Source organism: Vicugna pacos, chromosome 3, assembly GCF_048564905.1.
Source record: "Vicugna pacos chromosome 3, VicPac4, whole genome shotgun sequence".
In the NCBI taxonomy this organism is placed as follows: domain Eukaryota; kingdom Metazoa; phylum Chordata; class Mammalia; order Artiodactyla; family Camelidae; genus Vicugna; species Vicugna pacos.
The window spans coordinates 112,676,445-112,692,704 of NC_132989.1; the positions used below are offsets into that span (position 1 = coordinate 112,676,445).

The 16,260-nt window shown below is 44.0% G+C and overlaps 1 protein-coding gene across 3 annotated transcripts in view; it reads left to right on the forward strand.

Annotated features, from left to right (window-relative positions):
- CTNND2 (catenin delta 2) overlaps positions 1-16,260 on the forward strand; it is an 875,933-nt gene that overhangs the window by 505,060 nt on the left and 354,613 nt on the right. For all 3 annotated transcript variants that reach the window (XM_015251739.3, XM_072958848.1, XM_015251743.3), the window contains one exon: positions 7,514-7,708. In XM_015251739.3, coding sequence (XP_015107225.2) covers positions 7,514-7,708 — 195 coding nt within the window. The remainder of the gene's footprint in view (positions 1-7,513; positions 7,709-16,260) is intronic.

Here is a 16,260-nt window from a genome sequence, read left to right on the forward strand (position 1 = left end):
TGGCCTGCTCACAGATGCCTTTGTGTGCCCCTGGGTGTCTGGTGGGGCCTGACCACCTAGAGCTAAGGTCAGTCACTCCTGCAGCAGCCTGCAGGCTGACACCTGACCCCTGGGCTGGGGCAGCCCGTGGCAGCCCAGACGACGCTCACACGTGGTGGCCAGCACTGCCACATGCTGGACCAGGGTTAGCGGCACCTGCTGAGGTGCCATCAGCGCGGCCACTGTCTCACTATGACCTTGGCCTGTGCCTTTGTTGAGGCACTCGTATCTGTTTAATAAGGCAGAGGGGACAAAAGGCATCGCTGTGCCTGCCTCCAGGGCCCCACAAGGATGCCGGAGTTGAAGTCAGCTAGCAACCAAGATGCAGCCGTAGCTAAATCAGTGTGTCCCGGCTTCTCCAAGGGTGGTCTATGGACCAGTGACACCTGCATTGCCAAGAACTTGAGAAAAATTTAGAACCTCAGGCGCTCCCCCAAACCTGTTGAGTCAGAACCCGAATGTTAGTCAGGGGACTCATACGCACGTGGCGTTTTGAGAAATACTGAAATACACAGCTCGCCTGCTCAGCTCCTCTCCACCTACCCCGAGATAAGAAACCAAAAGCAGACAGGTGCTGGCCCACCGCTGTTCGTCTTGTGTGTTTCACTAGAACTAGAACATTCTTAGACAAGTAGACTTGGAGCCAGATGGAGTTGTGATGACACAGGACACCGTCCGCCTCACTGAGGACGCGGAGCCCTGAGACCCTGGACTGAAAATAAAAACGGAAATGGTCCGTCCTAAGATTGCAAAGATGTCAGATGCCACGTTCCTCATACTTCACGAGTCGTGTCTTGTCACTTTCCAGGTGCCTGCCTGTCACAAAAGGAACTGAACAAAAGAGGCCTGTGTTTCTAACTGCCTGGGAAGAAGTGCTGGTGGTTAGGGAGGAAAGGCCAGACCCAGGGTCATCTGCTGCCACAGGGATGAGATCGCAGGGGCACACTTGCTGCTGGAGCCTGGCCTTGACTTTGCTCAACACGCTGGTCACCCGCTGCGGATCGTGTGTGTTTCCCGCAGGGCCCCAGTTCACACCTGACCGCAGTGTGACGCACTAACTGTATGTGCTCATAATTCATCTGTTTGTTTTTCCAAGTTGGAACTGTCTTAAAAAGAAAATCCCTTTTTCTTCTTTGCAGTTTTCAGCCTGTTTACAATTTTGCTTCTTCTTGTTACTCTTCTGAATGGAATAAATTCAGAATAAATTCTGCAAAATTGGAGGAAGGAAAGCCTCACCCATATCTGGGTGATGCGGCCTCTAAGGAAACACAACTGTCACCCAGATTTGGGTGATGTGGCAATCAACATGCTAAATTATTCTCACGGGGAAATCTTTGAGTCCCAGTAGATCACAGTGTTCGGTGAAAGGTGAGGGGAGGCCTCATAATTACAGTAAGTTGTACTGGAAACTTTATCGAGAATGCTTCAGCATTTTGTACCTTGTCAGGGACCTGTGAGCATTCAAGTTCTTTGTGATAGCGGCAAAGTTGTATGACGTTAGCATAATGTGTGAAAATCTAGGGTTTATGGAGAAGATGAAACAGGAGGGCATTTTCCAAAGCAGACTAACCTTTTATATCATTAGATGGCCTGTTACATTAAAATTATGAGGCTTCAGTGCAGTTTTGTCATTGAATACATGTGAATTCATAATCTCCCTTCCAGGTAACAGTCTGAAATATGGCTCTTAGCCTATAGTACAAGAAATGTGTTTGTATATTTTAACATTTATAATAACATGAGATACAATGTCAAGCTAAGTCAATGAGTGAATGATCATTTGCAGGTAGAATTTAGTGCATGGACTTGACTCAAGATACACAGGAAATCGTTTGGGGTCCTATAAAATGCTAAATTATTTTGTGAATTGGCATAGGAGTAGGGAATTAGATTTTGGAATTTTGATTTGAGTCAAAAACAAAAATCAAGAATAGAACAAATAAATCCTTATTATCACGAGATCTGCAGCGGCATATTTGCCTCCCTCAGCAATTTACTTAGCATACAGTTATGATATGATGAAATTAACCAAAATTATGTGATCTTTTTTTATTATTTCTAAAAGAGCTTTTTTGCTGAGGTTGTTTTTCACCCTGGAGTTTAATGATAACAGATATCAAGCCAGACTTTTTAGGAAGTTCAAAGTCCACAAAAGAACTGGTTCAAAGCCATCAGCCATCACCACGGGAAGGCTCCCTGCCCACACAGCCATGCTGCTTGGACACGTTGCTTAGTGATACCAACGTGTCGGCCGGAAACATACTCCTGAAATCAGAGCATTCAGCAAGGAAGGAGGTGCAGTGAGGATGTGCAAGGGGAAATCTGCTTCTCTAGATTACTGAGTTTTAAAAAAATCTGTTCCTTTTTTATAGTCAATTGTAGTATGAACTCATAAAGAGTTCTTATGCGAATTGGCATTTCTTTTAAAAGACAATATGGATTAAATAGATATTAATAAAATCACTTCTATAAAGATTCTGAAATGAGTCTCCTGCAGAGGGCCTTTGCTCTCACTGCTGGTCCCCTGTCCGAGAAACACCTGGCTCTTCCTCCAGCACGGCTCCTTCTCTGCCCTGGTGAAAGTGTCTGCTGAAATGTCAGATGCTCAAAAAGAACTTTCTTGACCATCCTATCAAACAGTGTACCCTCTGACGGTGTCTTCTTGCCCCACCGTACTTTATCTCCTTCAGTACCTTTATCTCTGTACCGGCTTGAATGTGATGACTTACTTATTTTCAAGGCAGGAACCTTGTCTGCCTTAAGCACCGTGGTGTCCGCAACTCCTCAGAGTCGCTCACTCAGCAAATATGTGTTGAGTGAATGAATACATCAATCAGTACGGATTAACTGGTACATGTAAACACTGTGTGTAAACTCTAGGCCCTGGAAATTTATTTGCAAGTCAGTTTAAAAGTGATAACTGTTTCGTATCACTGGTCAGATGGAACTGAGCCTGTGGGACTCTCTGACCCAAGGGAAGTGTGGGTGGAGGAGAGAGACAAGCCAGGCAGCAAGGAAACTTTACCCTTTTTGCTCCGTACTTATTTTCCACGTCAAGCACTCCCTAGGCATCCACTCCTGCCTCCTCCTGGGCTAGCGGGTGTCTGTCATCTTCGCTTTGCAGGTTTCATTTTTGCCGTATCCCTTCCTAAAAAGGATTCCACCTTCCCTCGGTCATGTCCGTATTTCTTTCCCTTTTGAACGTCATTCATTCCCTCATTCTTTGCAGCTATCCATTAAAAAGCATCACTAATGCTTTTTCAAGAAAAAATCAAACTATAAGATTTACATCTTGCAGTGGTACTTCACAAAATTATCCATTTTTTTCATTTATAATATTTCAGAATTAAATCTCTTAAGTTGTTTTTGATATTTTGCTAGTGTAAGTAGTGTTTGATTGTTTGCTTAAATCCAAAGAGGTATTTTCACGAGATCGCATCATTTCTTGACTCTAAGATCGAGTGGCGTGAGAGTCCTTTTTTCAATGTCGCTTTATCAGTTGCAGAGCCCTTCACACCCGATTTCTCTCTCCTTGATCCTCCCACAATCGTGTGCCACACAGACGCATGTATTACTATCTGCATTTTTATGCTTGAAGAAACCAGGGCTCAGAGAGGTCCAGTGACTAGTCTTGAGTTGCCCTGCTGGTTAAACACAGATCTGGGGCCCAAATCGTATCTTCCCACTTCAGGTTGTTTGGGCAAAATTGACACAAGGAAGAGCAGTAGATGGACTGGTTTAGATGCTGCTTCTGTTTACTTCACACCTTTGGATATTACGCATCTTCCCTCCCGAGGCCCCCTTTCATGTGCAGGGTTGGAAGGTGAGCCATGTGTTCAAGCTTCTGCACAGGAGTTGCTCATGTAAGTGGTGGTGCTGGAGTGAAGGCCTAGGGCCCCGCCACTCTCCAGGGGTCCAGGGTGCCCACCCCTCTGAGCCCTGGGTGCCCTTACCTCCGTCTCTGCGCAGAACTGAACCTCTCCTCTCTCCTCCCACCAGCAGTGCCAGAGCCGAGTGGCCAGGAGGGACCAGGTTCTGGGCCATCTGAGCATCCCTTTGAGTCAGCAGTGAGCTGGTGACTGAGGTCCTGGGGCAGATGCAAACTCTTGTGTAGCAACTGTCCCAGGTGCGGTCCTATATCAGTTTGCAGGTTCCCAGTCCTCTGGGACCTGCAGGAGGCCCAGAGCACCCGTGGGTCTATTACAGTGCCCTTCACCCTTCAGCCCTCCTGCATCACAAACTGTCTTAGCCTGTAAGCTGAGCATTCGTGTTTCAGATGGGCGCCTTCAAACCCACTGATTTCAGAAACATCAGATAGGAAAATTATCAGGGCCTGAGCTCTCTAGACCCAAACTTTGTCTTGTGAAGAGGAGAAGGAAGAGTAAAGCATGTGATAGCGTTGAAATCTTAGTGTAGGATGAGGTAAGCATCGTTGCAGAACTTGGTCACAAAGTGCTGTCTGGACACGGATATTACACTCATTACATTCACACAGCCGATGTCTGTGCTGGCGGGGGAAGGTGATGCACTTGGTCTGGGCCATGGAGTCCGCGTTGCCTTTTCTCTTTGGCTCATCTGTTTCCATGGCCCTTTGTCACCCTGCAGTTCTGAACCGTCCGCTTGGTCAAGGTGAAGTTCTCAGAATTGTTCTCCACCAACATAATTGGCCTTGACATCCGTGACATTGCGACAAAGTCTGTTTCTCCAGCATTCTTTTCTTGTTATGTTCACATTGTTCTGGTTCCTGGCAAAGATACAAATGTTTGCCAGTGGTGTTTTGAGTCCAGTGTAATACTGAGGGCTCACTGTCAAATAAACCATAATGGTGAAAGGAAATTATTACTAAAGACAAGTGCATTTTCTTTGAATTGGCAAGTATGTTCACCATCTCATGAAATTTTGGAGCATACTCCCAGAAGAGGCTGTGGGAGAATTTTTTTCTCAAAATTGCCCCAAATAAAATAGGCCTTGTTAATATGGATCTGATACGTTCTTTCTTAAACAAGAGTGGTAGAAGGCATGAATTCCAGAAGCTGCACTTTTAACCTTTAATTCCTTGCATCTCTTTTTCCTCTGACTTCTCTCTGTCTCTCTTGCCAGTAACTGTGCCCACCCATGAGCAACTGGAACCTGACTCACAATGGATGCAAAGGAGTGTCAACAACGCTCCTTTTAAAATGCCTTATCTCATTGCTATGCATAATGCTGAAATATGCAGGTGTCTTTTGCACAGATGTTTCTACAGGGAAACACTGTGAACTTACGGTTCTATCAAAAGCATGCTAATTAAAAAAGGATGGTATATTATTCAACTATTTAATAATTTTACTTTGTCTTTGTCTTAATACCAGCACATAGAATTTCTGATAATCTACCTCATCTTAAGATTCTTGCTTCTTGCCTAGGACCTTTGGTCATTAACTTCTGATTCATGATAGTAATAACAATTTCCTAATGCCCAGTAAATGCTTACAAAAAGAGGCTTTTCACACCTGCCCTCAGATCACGCCACCACTTAAAAGGCCAGCGAATCCTTGCTCATCGTTGGATGTTTCCAGCTGCTTACCATCAAGGAATGATGATATGGGTTACAACTATAAATCTGCCAGTGATGGAGAACTTTTATTTAACTCTGTGGCTTTTGGATCTGATGACTGTTCCCTTGTTTTCACACTTGTAAGTCCTTGGCAATTTTATCAAAAGCTTCAGAAGTAGGAAGAATTGACAGCAGGAACTCAAAGCATATCATAACTTAAATATATTCCTGGAAAATTTGAGCATGAGATAATATTCAGTGTGATGTTGGCATTTGATAAATCAGATGCAATGAACTGAATTATGCAAAACAGTAATTTTGAATCTATCACTCAGCTGAATGCTATCTAAATCAGAATTTATTTAATTACTAGCAGAGGGAAAGGTAAGGAACCTGCCTACTTTATTCCTTTCCCTTTCATCCAATCATTCAGTGATTTTTTTTATTAACACTGAATTCGTAGGAGTCTCAGCACTGCCCCAGTCATTTAGAACTGCTCTGCTTTGCGCTTAGTTAAAAGTAAAGCAGCCCGTGTGAAAATACACCAGGAAAACATCGATCTGCTGGCAATTTCAAAGCTTTTGAATGGCTTGGTCTCCAAATATACTAGACAAGAATATTAAAAATCTTTAGGGTTAGATGATCCTGAGGAAGTAGCCCTTGAACATTGAAGATGTTGGCTGTAAAGTGGCCACCGGCCGAGAACTTGGACAGGTAGAGCTGTGCGCAAACATCACCAATCAGGGAGTTCCAACTCCCTCTTGCTTTAAGCTGGAATGGAGGGCTTCCAGCTGGGACTGTTCAAAGGAAGTTGACACTTAAATGCTAGCATTCCATGCGGGTATTAGCCTTGGAGATTTAGCTGAAGGGTCATTGCTAAAGTCATCCATAGTCTCATTTGGTTCTTGTTTGAGTTCCGTACTCACGATGCCCCACGTCCTTCTCTGTCCCTAGAGGTCCTCCACTCCATCTGTCCCTGGGATCGTGGCTCTCCTGGCGTGTCTGCTCCTGTGATTCTTGCTGTACCTTGGATGAAACTTTTACTCTCAGTCAGCATCTTCTTTTTCACATGTCCACTCAAGCTCTTAGCCCTCATTAAACTCTGTTTCCTTTGGTGCAGAGGTTCCCTGGTTCACAGCACTGCTTTAAAGCCACGTCTCTTCCCATGCAATGCAGAAAACCCAACAAGCAAGTGACACCAGTAAGGATTTACGTCTCCTACCAGGCGAAGGATGTGCAGCCTCAATTTGTAAATTAAACCAGTTAGTGGCACCATGTGTATGTGTCCGGCCATTTCAGAGCAAGATAGACTAAATGCACGTGCTTCAGTTTGGAGGGTAAGGGTAAAGGAAAATGTATTGAAAACCTTCTCCTTTCAGATCTGCTGTTCTCAGGGACTTAGGCTGTTGTTACATCTGAACATTTGGTTCATTCATTGTCCAGGAACGCACTGCTGATGAGAACAGATTCTGGCCCACTTTTCAGGGGCAGCACCAAGATGGCTTGCCATCACAGCTTATTCATTCACTTATCATTTTAAATAATAATTTCCCATTGTAAAACTTCAGGGGCAAGGACTGTGGTATAATAAGAGGTTTTTAGGTTTGACTGTCTGCCTGGTTTCTTCTCCAGGGAAGAAGCCTGCTCCATTGGTTAGGCTGAGAAAAATGCTGTTCCACTGGCCCGGATCACTGTGGATTTTTCTCAGGATCTTTAGCATCCTTCTAGGGAGATGAGGTCTAGGGGCAGAGCATGGTAGCTGGGTGATGCTGAGAAGCTGACTAGCTTGACCTGTTGCTGTCATCCCATGCTATCCATTAGCTTTTCTGCCGATTGCAGTGTTTCCGTCGTGCCCCCAAATTCAAACATGTCTTTGATCAAACAAGATCTGTCTGCATGTTGGTCGGATCTTAACGTCCCCTTGTTCTTTTATTTCAGCTGGGTCCCGGGCCTCATACAGCAGCCAGCACGGCCACCTGGGCCCGGAGCTGCGGGCCCTGCAGTCCCCAGAGCACCACATAGACCCCATCTATGAAGACCGCGTCTATCAGAAGCCTCCCATGAGGAGTCTCAGCCAGAGCCAGGGGGACCCTCTGCCGCCAGCACACACCGGCACGTACCGCACGAGCACAGGTGTGTACTCAGGGCCCCGGGTGGACTGTCCCCAGGGGGTGGGTCTACCTGGGGGCTTAAATAACACTCCCTCGTGAAAGGAGTGTGCGTGTGCGTGTGCGCGCGCGTGCACCGTCTGCTGAGAAGCACTGTGATGCCCCCTGCTTCTCACATTCATGCCTGTGATCATGATGATGGAAACCCAGTGAGACTCCAGTTTAGCTCCCTGAGTCTGTGGCAAATGAAAGAAGTCCCATGGGGGCTGTAAGCTTCTCAAACAGGGAAATGGAAGGAAACACTACTAAGTTTTGGTGCATCATTAGTAATATATTTAATGAGTATAACCACTTTAAGAAAGCACAGTCATTATTATCCAGGACATGTAAAGGCACGTGCCTAAAGCTGGTGAGTGTTTCTTAATCGTACAGTCTACTTATTTGGCAAGCTTGCGGTGGAAACACATATTTTCTAAACATGTGATGTATTTTTGTAAGGCACTGAGAATTTATTTCATACACACTATCAAGTAGAATCATATGAAGTCATTATTTAAAGGTCGGGTATTGGTGATTGCATATGGTTCAACTCTTTGGCTCTCCTGGATTAAATACATATTTTGAGTTGAACACAGCCACAAGTCACACGAAGAAAGACAAGTGTTTTCCAGAAAAGGAAGCTGTTTGTGAAACAGCTGGTCAAATGGCATGATTAAGTGTGTTAAAGAACACTTCTCTGAACTAGCAAATCAGTGTAATTGAGAAGATAGAATCTCACTTACTCCAAAGCCTCACGTGGCTAAATAAACTTAGAAAAATATTATGCCTCTGGTTTGCAGTCAGTAGAGCTTTGTCCTTCATTTCTGATGAGACACGTGACCCTGCACGGGGGCTGAGACATGGGGACTTGGCACCCAGGGCTCTGCGTCTTCAGACTCTTGGAACTTCCAGTTGCCATGAAGGAGAGAGTAGCAATTTCGTTAAACTGCAGTATGATACTAAATTACACGTTTTGGAAGCCAGGCAAGCCGTGTCGCTTTTAGAGTTGATTATTGATATTTACATTTGAATATTGCAGTGCATCATAGGAAGAAAGGCACAAAGTGCTCTTTATTTTACTTTTGACATTGTAAATGTCATCCAGGGTTCATGATGCACATCTCAGTTCAGACAGAAAGCATCCCCATTTATTTTTCTGTCAGAATTTCCCTCACCTTCAACCTGTTAAATCCACTCCAGTCTGTCTGGGGTTGGGCTATTGTAGCATTTCTTTTGTTGCACATTATTAATTAAGGTAATTTTATTTCCACACACCTCTTATAAAAGATAAAGATCATCTCAGTGACATTCAATGTCTAATTTGAAGAGAACCTGACAACAAAAAGGATTATATTGAGTCTCTGTTCCATATTCATATGTTCTTAGAATTATCTCTTGTTGATAAACTTCTGGGAGGTTAATGAAAAATTAGCTGCAATAGGAAAAAAATACTCTATTCATCGATTGCTAATTAAAAACAGGGAAAGATGTTCACACTTAAAAAAAAAAGAACAGGGACAGCAGCAAAGCTAGCGTCGTCTCTGAGCCCGGGGTTGGCAAACTACGGCTCACGGGCTGAGCCCAGCCGGCCAGCTGCTTAACAGTGCTCATGAGTTTAGAATGATGACTACATTTTTAATGGTTTGCAATCCAAAGATGGATACTATTTTGTGGCGTGTAGAAATTGTATGAAATCCGGATTTCAGAGTCCATCAATGGTCATTGGAATCCAGCCCCGCCCACTTGGTGCCCTGTCAGCTGTGGCTTCTGGCTACTGTCACCCGCAGCGGCCGAGCTGAGTGGTTGTGACAGGCCACGTGGTTGCTGAAGCTGAGCACACTCACTCTCTGGCCCCTCCCAGAAAAGTGTGCCGACCTCTGCGCCACGCCGTCAGTGGAGAACTAGGCTGAATGAAGGAGCAGGTGTTTTCTCCGGTCCCTCCTGTGAGGGAAGGCAGCAGCGTCCTCCGAGGGCTTCATGTGGGAAACTCTGGTTGCCTGGCCTTCTCCCAGTGACAGTGATCTCTGTCCTGGCCGAGATCGCTGAGCTGTGACAACCAGGTGCCCGAGACCCCATTCCAGCCTGCAGCTTTAAACTTGCACTTTCAAGGAAATACGCTGATTACACAACACTACAGAGATTCCCAGAAGTACGTGGATGGTCTCTTGGGGACAGGCGGGGAGAAGCCACCCCTCTCCAGCTCCTAAGCATCAGGCCACAGCCCTCTCTCCCTCAGACCTGCTCAGCCTCCTGTCTCTTTCTACACTGAATTCATTTTATTTCAAGTCCTTACCTTGCCCAGCTCACCCGACAACTCCAGGAACTGCCTCTGTGAGAACCCACGTTTGAGAAAAAGCCTTTATTCCGGGTATATATCTCACATAGAGATCACACACCTATTACTGCAGTATTATTAAAGTATATCTAGTAAAGATCAAGGATGAACTTTCATAAAGAAACAGTTTAAGGTGCCTTCCCATGTCCAGGGTCTCATTTTTCACATCCCCTGTACTTTATACACCCCATCCTGGAGGCCACTGGAGCAGACTTTTAAGTGGCTTCCAGAGTCAGAGCAAACACCCTGATTCCTTGAGAGAAGAGGACACGTTCTTCTGAGGCCTGTTGGACCTGAAGTGTCCAGGGGCCACTAGCTTTTGGCTCCAGTTGGTCGCTGAGATGACTTCCCAGCCTTATGTCTCTGCTGTTAAGTAAGGCCACTGGCTGGGGGTCCTTCAGTGCCCCCCAAAGCATTTCCAGATGATCCTTCAGGGAAAGAGGGGCAGGGGAACTGAAGGCCAGCTGCCCCTCTTCAAGGAGTCAACATTTGGGAACGAAGACAAATGCACTTGCGTAACCAACTAGGAAATTACTAGATAGTTCCAGAGCATCAGGCAGGTGAGACAGATGACAAAGCAGATAGCACGTTGCCACTGTCGGGGGCCATTCTAAGTGCGTGGAGCATACCTACGAATCCCCAGAACCACCCTGTGAAGGAGGTGCTATTACAATCCTCATTTTACAGATTAGAATACTGAGGCACAGAGATGTTCAGTGATCTGCCCGAGGTCACACAGGTTGTATGGAGCCAGTCTGTAAACCTTCACACCCAGGCAGTCTTGCCCTGGAACCTGGGCTCTTAAGAGTCATCTTGGTTGATCCTGCATCTGTAAAACTCATCATTTAAAACCAAAATAAACATACACCATTTTCACCTAGAGAGCTTCATGGTCGTCTATCTCCTGCTTGTCAGATAATGTCTGTTGAAGACGAACCGCGAGCTAGATGGGCTTGCAGATCCAGAGAAGCTTAATTCTATGTGTCCTCACGCACGGTCAATTTTAGTTCCAGAGAAGGACTTAAAATATGAAATAAATAACTGGCAACTGAAGGAAGTATATTAAAGGTGACATGAATATTCCAGACAACATTGAAGACAAAGAATCAATGATGCACTAAACACACACTGTCTTCTCTTTCCTAGATAACATGCAGCTCACGATTGCCCTGTGCACAAGCTCACCCTCTCCTAAGACATTCCTCCTCTAGTTTCTCGGCAGGGGTGGGGGTGAGGGAAGGTGTCCACCCTCGGTCACTTGGGTTCCCAGACACCACCTGCTGACCCCATCCCTGGGCCTCCCTTACTCCAAATACCACTCGGGCCATCCTGAGTTACAGGCTGTGCTAGATCTGAGAGGTGCAGAGGAGAACGGGAAACAGCTGTAGTCACTGAAGATGAAACAGGGTCAAGTTCCCTGAACGACCCACCAAAGGGGATTTCTCAGTTAGCTTTTCCCGCTACACCCAGACTACCACCATCTTTTCCCGTCCCTCCTCTCCACCTTCCTTCTCCATCTCTCTTTCTCAGCTGCCAGAGTTAGCCTCTCACCCCTGTTACTTTATTATGAAGACCGGTGTAGATCCCAGACACCAACTCCACCAAGGACCACAGTCTACCTTTGGGGGTTCAAAGAGGTCCTCTAGGCTTTCCTAAACCAAAAAGCTGGAGACTTACATACATGCAAGTGTAAACATTTGTGTACATTAGAGGATCAGGCTTTGTAAACCCTACTTCTCACCTCTCTTCTGCTCCAGGCTGGCAGATGGTGAAGCGTACAATGGGAGTCATGCCTCACACCAAAAAGTCAGTGTGATTTTATTTAGCTGAGCTGGCAGACACTCCATCAGCCATGGCTATGCCAGAGAAGGCGGTCTGAAGAGGGTCTTCTGCCCCTAACCACAGACCTATCTCTGACCCTTCACGCTCAGGTATGCCAGCCAGTGCTGGGCAGGGACCGCAGACCTCGCCCCAGCTCAGTCCGCGCAGAAGGGAGTGCGTTCAGTGGATGGCCCACCGGCCTCCCTGCCCCCAGATGATGCTCTTTGTAGGGAGGTGGAGACAGAACAGAGCAGCTGCCTGCCCGCCCGCCCCAGGACAGGACTGAGACAGAAGCCAGCAGGGTGGCCCCAGAGGTCTGGCAGCATAAGAGAGCAAGAGGGCCACTTTCTGAATCAGCAGTGGTCCCCCCGTGCAGCGGGGCTCCCCGGAGAGGAGGACCCTCTCACCAGGCACACATCATGCTCCCTCCCTGGGCAGGAATCCTGTGACCTGCTGCAGAAAAGCCAGGCTAGTGAGCCGTGAGTGGGACAGACGTGATGTGACTGTCCCCCCAGTGTCTGAGGCTTCATTTCTTGCACAATGAAAATTTAAAGAGGCACAGTTTTAACTAGGGAGTCTGTTTAAATAAAACATACCTTTGTCTGGGATAAGACTTGTACAAAGCACAGCTTATGCAATAAGGCAGAGCCAGAGAAGGAATATGTGATCTCATGGATTTCCTTATGAGAAAGTCTATTGAGCTAAAACAGAATAACACACATTTTTTATTTCAAACTCAAACCTATCAATGACTATCAACTTTGGAGTCATTTGATTAACACAGACACTTAACTCTGACACCTGCCCCAAACACATCTTTCTAAACTAGTGACAATGACCAACGTCTGCTGGGATGAGCGTCACGTGAATTTCCTTTTGGGTAAATGGGGTCCTGAGTGGAGAAAACAAGCTTTCTGTGCTGTGTATCAGCTTGTTGCAAAGAATGAATTTATCGCAGGTCCGTTGCCAGGAGAAAACCTGCTAAATAGCCTTATGAAGTTGACAAATATTGGAACATAAAAAGAAATAAAAACGTGATGAAAATATTTGCCAATATGGAGAAAGCATTTTTTAAAAACTCAATTCTCTGAAGTAGGAGCCACTACCAATAAAGCCATAGAGGGAGTACATAGAACTGCATGTTCATAAAACTTTTTTACTCTTCTTCAATAAAATATAATATTTCAATTAAAATCACCATTTCAGTCCACAAGAGGTGCAATATTAACAGTTTATTACTTATTAAGTGCTGTGACTTCAAATTATAAAAGTGATCACTTCTCGTTAAAGCAAGTCAAATTAGATCCACCATAATCTCTTAGTTAAAATTTTTACTTCTTTGAAGTCAAAAAAAAAAAAAAATCAGGGGCCCATTATTACCCAACTGGAAATTTTTAATAAGCCCAATGATAAATATAATCTTAAAACCAGGAAGAGCTTCCGGATGCTTGCCTGTATCAACTCCCCTTAAATTGTATAAATACAAAGACTGGTTACAGCTGGAGGAAAACAGTGTTTGCTGGTAGACTAGTTGGTAAAATTCAGAAACACCAACACACCGATAATCAACGCCAATGCTAATGGTTCTCCTGCTACTAAAACCCCTGCACTGAATGCCTCTCCCCCAGAAAAATAATGATGTATGAAGTTAAAAGATTTTGTTACATTTACATTTGAATGTTTTTCCATCAAGCTTAGCTTGGATTAACCTGTGTAGAGTGCAGAAAATTGGGAGTTCAGCTCAGGTGACAATACTTTTAGGAATATGATGGATTGGGTGGTAAAGATTCCTCATCTTGAAATAATAGTTATTGTTAGCTAAAGAATAGCTTTAAAAGTTTATAGACCACATTCTTGGACCCATTGTCACCTAAGCCATCTTTATTTTGTGAGCTTGCAGAAGGAAGATCATTTAATTAGCTTATTGTTTCTTTGCTTTGTATTATATAACATGTGTAAGTGTATTTTATGTTTTCATATTTCTTTATATACGAATATACATAAAAGCAAAGATAAATAATACAAAAACAAAAATTAATGTTTTTTCTTCCTTCTGCTGAGCCCCACTTTGTATTCTACTGCCCTGAATTTCTCCATGTCCCACATTCTTGTATTTTATTCCATTCTCCCTTTCTTCCATTGTCAGTAAATAATGCATGTAACTGTCTATCATCATAAGAACAGAATGATTTATTTAAAAGGATCTCCCTTTCCTTCTTTTAAAGAAATACAACACATAGAGCACCTCTTTCATTTTTTTTTAACAAGACCTTTATTTTTGTAGCTCTCTGGAAAACAGATAATTTCATGAACAGCGTAGATGTTGGGTGAAGTCTCAAGTCAACTGCTGAAGAGGCTACTTTAAAAATCTCCCCAAAGAGACCAGCAGTGTGGTTCATTGAGTTTTAAGAGCTTACTGAGAGGAGAAGGGGGTGTTTGCAGAGCAGGTGAGAAGGGAGAGGAGTGTTTACAGAGCTGAGAAAGCACTGTCCACTTCAAATGTTTGCTGTAAGAAGGTTCAGTTGAACAGAGTAATTCTCCAAGGTGGTGATTTGGTTAGCTGAGCTCTAAAACTCAAACGAGAGAAGATGTATAACAGGACAGAAGTTAAAGGGAAAATGGTATTAGAGAAAACTCTTCATAGTGTGTGATCAGTATCTGCTTATCTGTATCAATGGAGAGCCACAGTCTGCGTAAGCCACACCATGGTCTGAACAGGCAGGGCGAAAAGGGAGAATTCAATTTTAAAAATGCTTAAAAAATTCTAAGGCATTATATTATTTCGTCACTGATGGTCGGTTTGAGATCGATTCAATTCTCATGCATTTCCTTCTATGTGATCACATAACCTCCCCTTTAACGTAGTGTGTTTTTCTCCCATTTCTGTTGCTGCTTTGCGTTATTTCCCTCGCACTGATCAGTCTCTAATTGATTTGCGCGTGGCGGTTCCAATTTGAATTCTGATCTTATATTTGAAATTCTCATCAGTACCCTATTTATTGTGACCTAGAAGAAGTTTAAACTACCGATTCAGGAATGAGACTTCCAAAAGGCCATTTGTCAAGTACCATGAACGTGACTGTGATTTTTTAAAACATGATCGTTCTGCAGGGTATTTACCCATCTTAGATTTCCAGTCCCCCCTCTTTTTTCTTCATATGGTAACATTCCTGATTAAATTAAGACTGGAAAGCTCTTTACAATAAAAGATAACTATATGTATCCTATTTTTGATTTTCCTAGAAATGAACAAAGTTGGATTTTTCTGCATATCTCAATCAATTCAATTAAATGAGAAATATTGTAAATGAGTTAACACACCAAGGTGGAATAATTTTTTTCAATATAATATTCAAGCTGTTGATTCCTATTACAAACTTGGCTCTTCTCTGTACTTTTGGTAGACGTTCCCCTTAATTTTAGGCCTTTCATAACGTTTTCCCAATTTTTCTCACCATGTTAGACATTCAATAATACACATATTTGAGGTTATAAACCCAATCCAGTTTATAAACCTGGTGATAGTAGGCATAAACTCCAGAAGCAGGGTGCAAGGGCTCGAATTCCTTCTCTACTAAATATAAGGCAGACTCGGGCAAATTCTGTCCTCTCTCTGTTCCTCGGTTTCCCACCTGTGAAGTGAAGAATGCCGCATTAATTCTCGGGTGGAGTTGTTGGAGAAAATGCGAGTCGACAAAAGAAACACTTAACAGGAGCTATAAAGTCCGATGCCCAGTGGTGAGGGCCATTCACTCTGTGCCTTCTGTGCAAACTCGTTTTCTAACGGGAGCTGATTTCAGCTTTGTTAAGTAATAATAAGAGTTTATTTGTTTAACATTTTGTGCGTATGAGGCAGTTAACACTTTTCATTCACTTAAAGCAAGTAATGATCCCATGAGGCCCTTTTCCTTTCTTCGCTTTACAACCAGGAAACTAGAACTTAGAGAACCCAGGACCTTGCCCCAAACCAAGAATGGGCCTAATGGCCTGGATGTGGACCTGATTGTCCCACTTCAGAAGCCAAGCCCCAAATGAGTTCCCTGACTCTCCCCTCAAGAAGGCCACAGCAAAATAGAAATCTGAGCCTAGTAATATTCGTAAACTTTCCTTCACCTTTTCTTCCTCCTCATATGCTGAGATGCTGCCTTCTTGTTTCTGCTAAGTTAATTGTATTTCACACTCTGTTTTCACACTTTGGCCCGATCTTCCTTAAAGTCTGCATAATTTTCTTTCTTTCTTTTTTTTTTTACTGCTGCTGGGAGGGTTTTTCTTAAAGTCCTCATATTATATTCTTTTAAAATTTGAGGTCCTTGGAGAGTTTTTTGGTGTGACTGGTCGGATTGTTCCCCTTACCTATATTATTATCATTTTTTTTAAAGCAA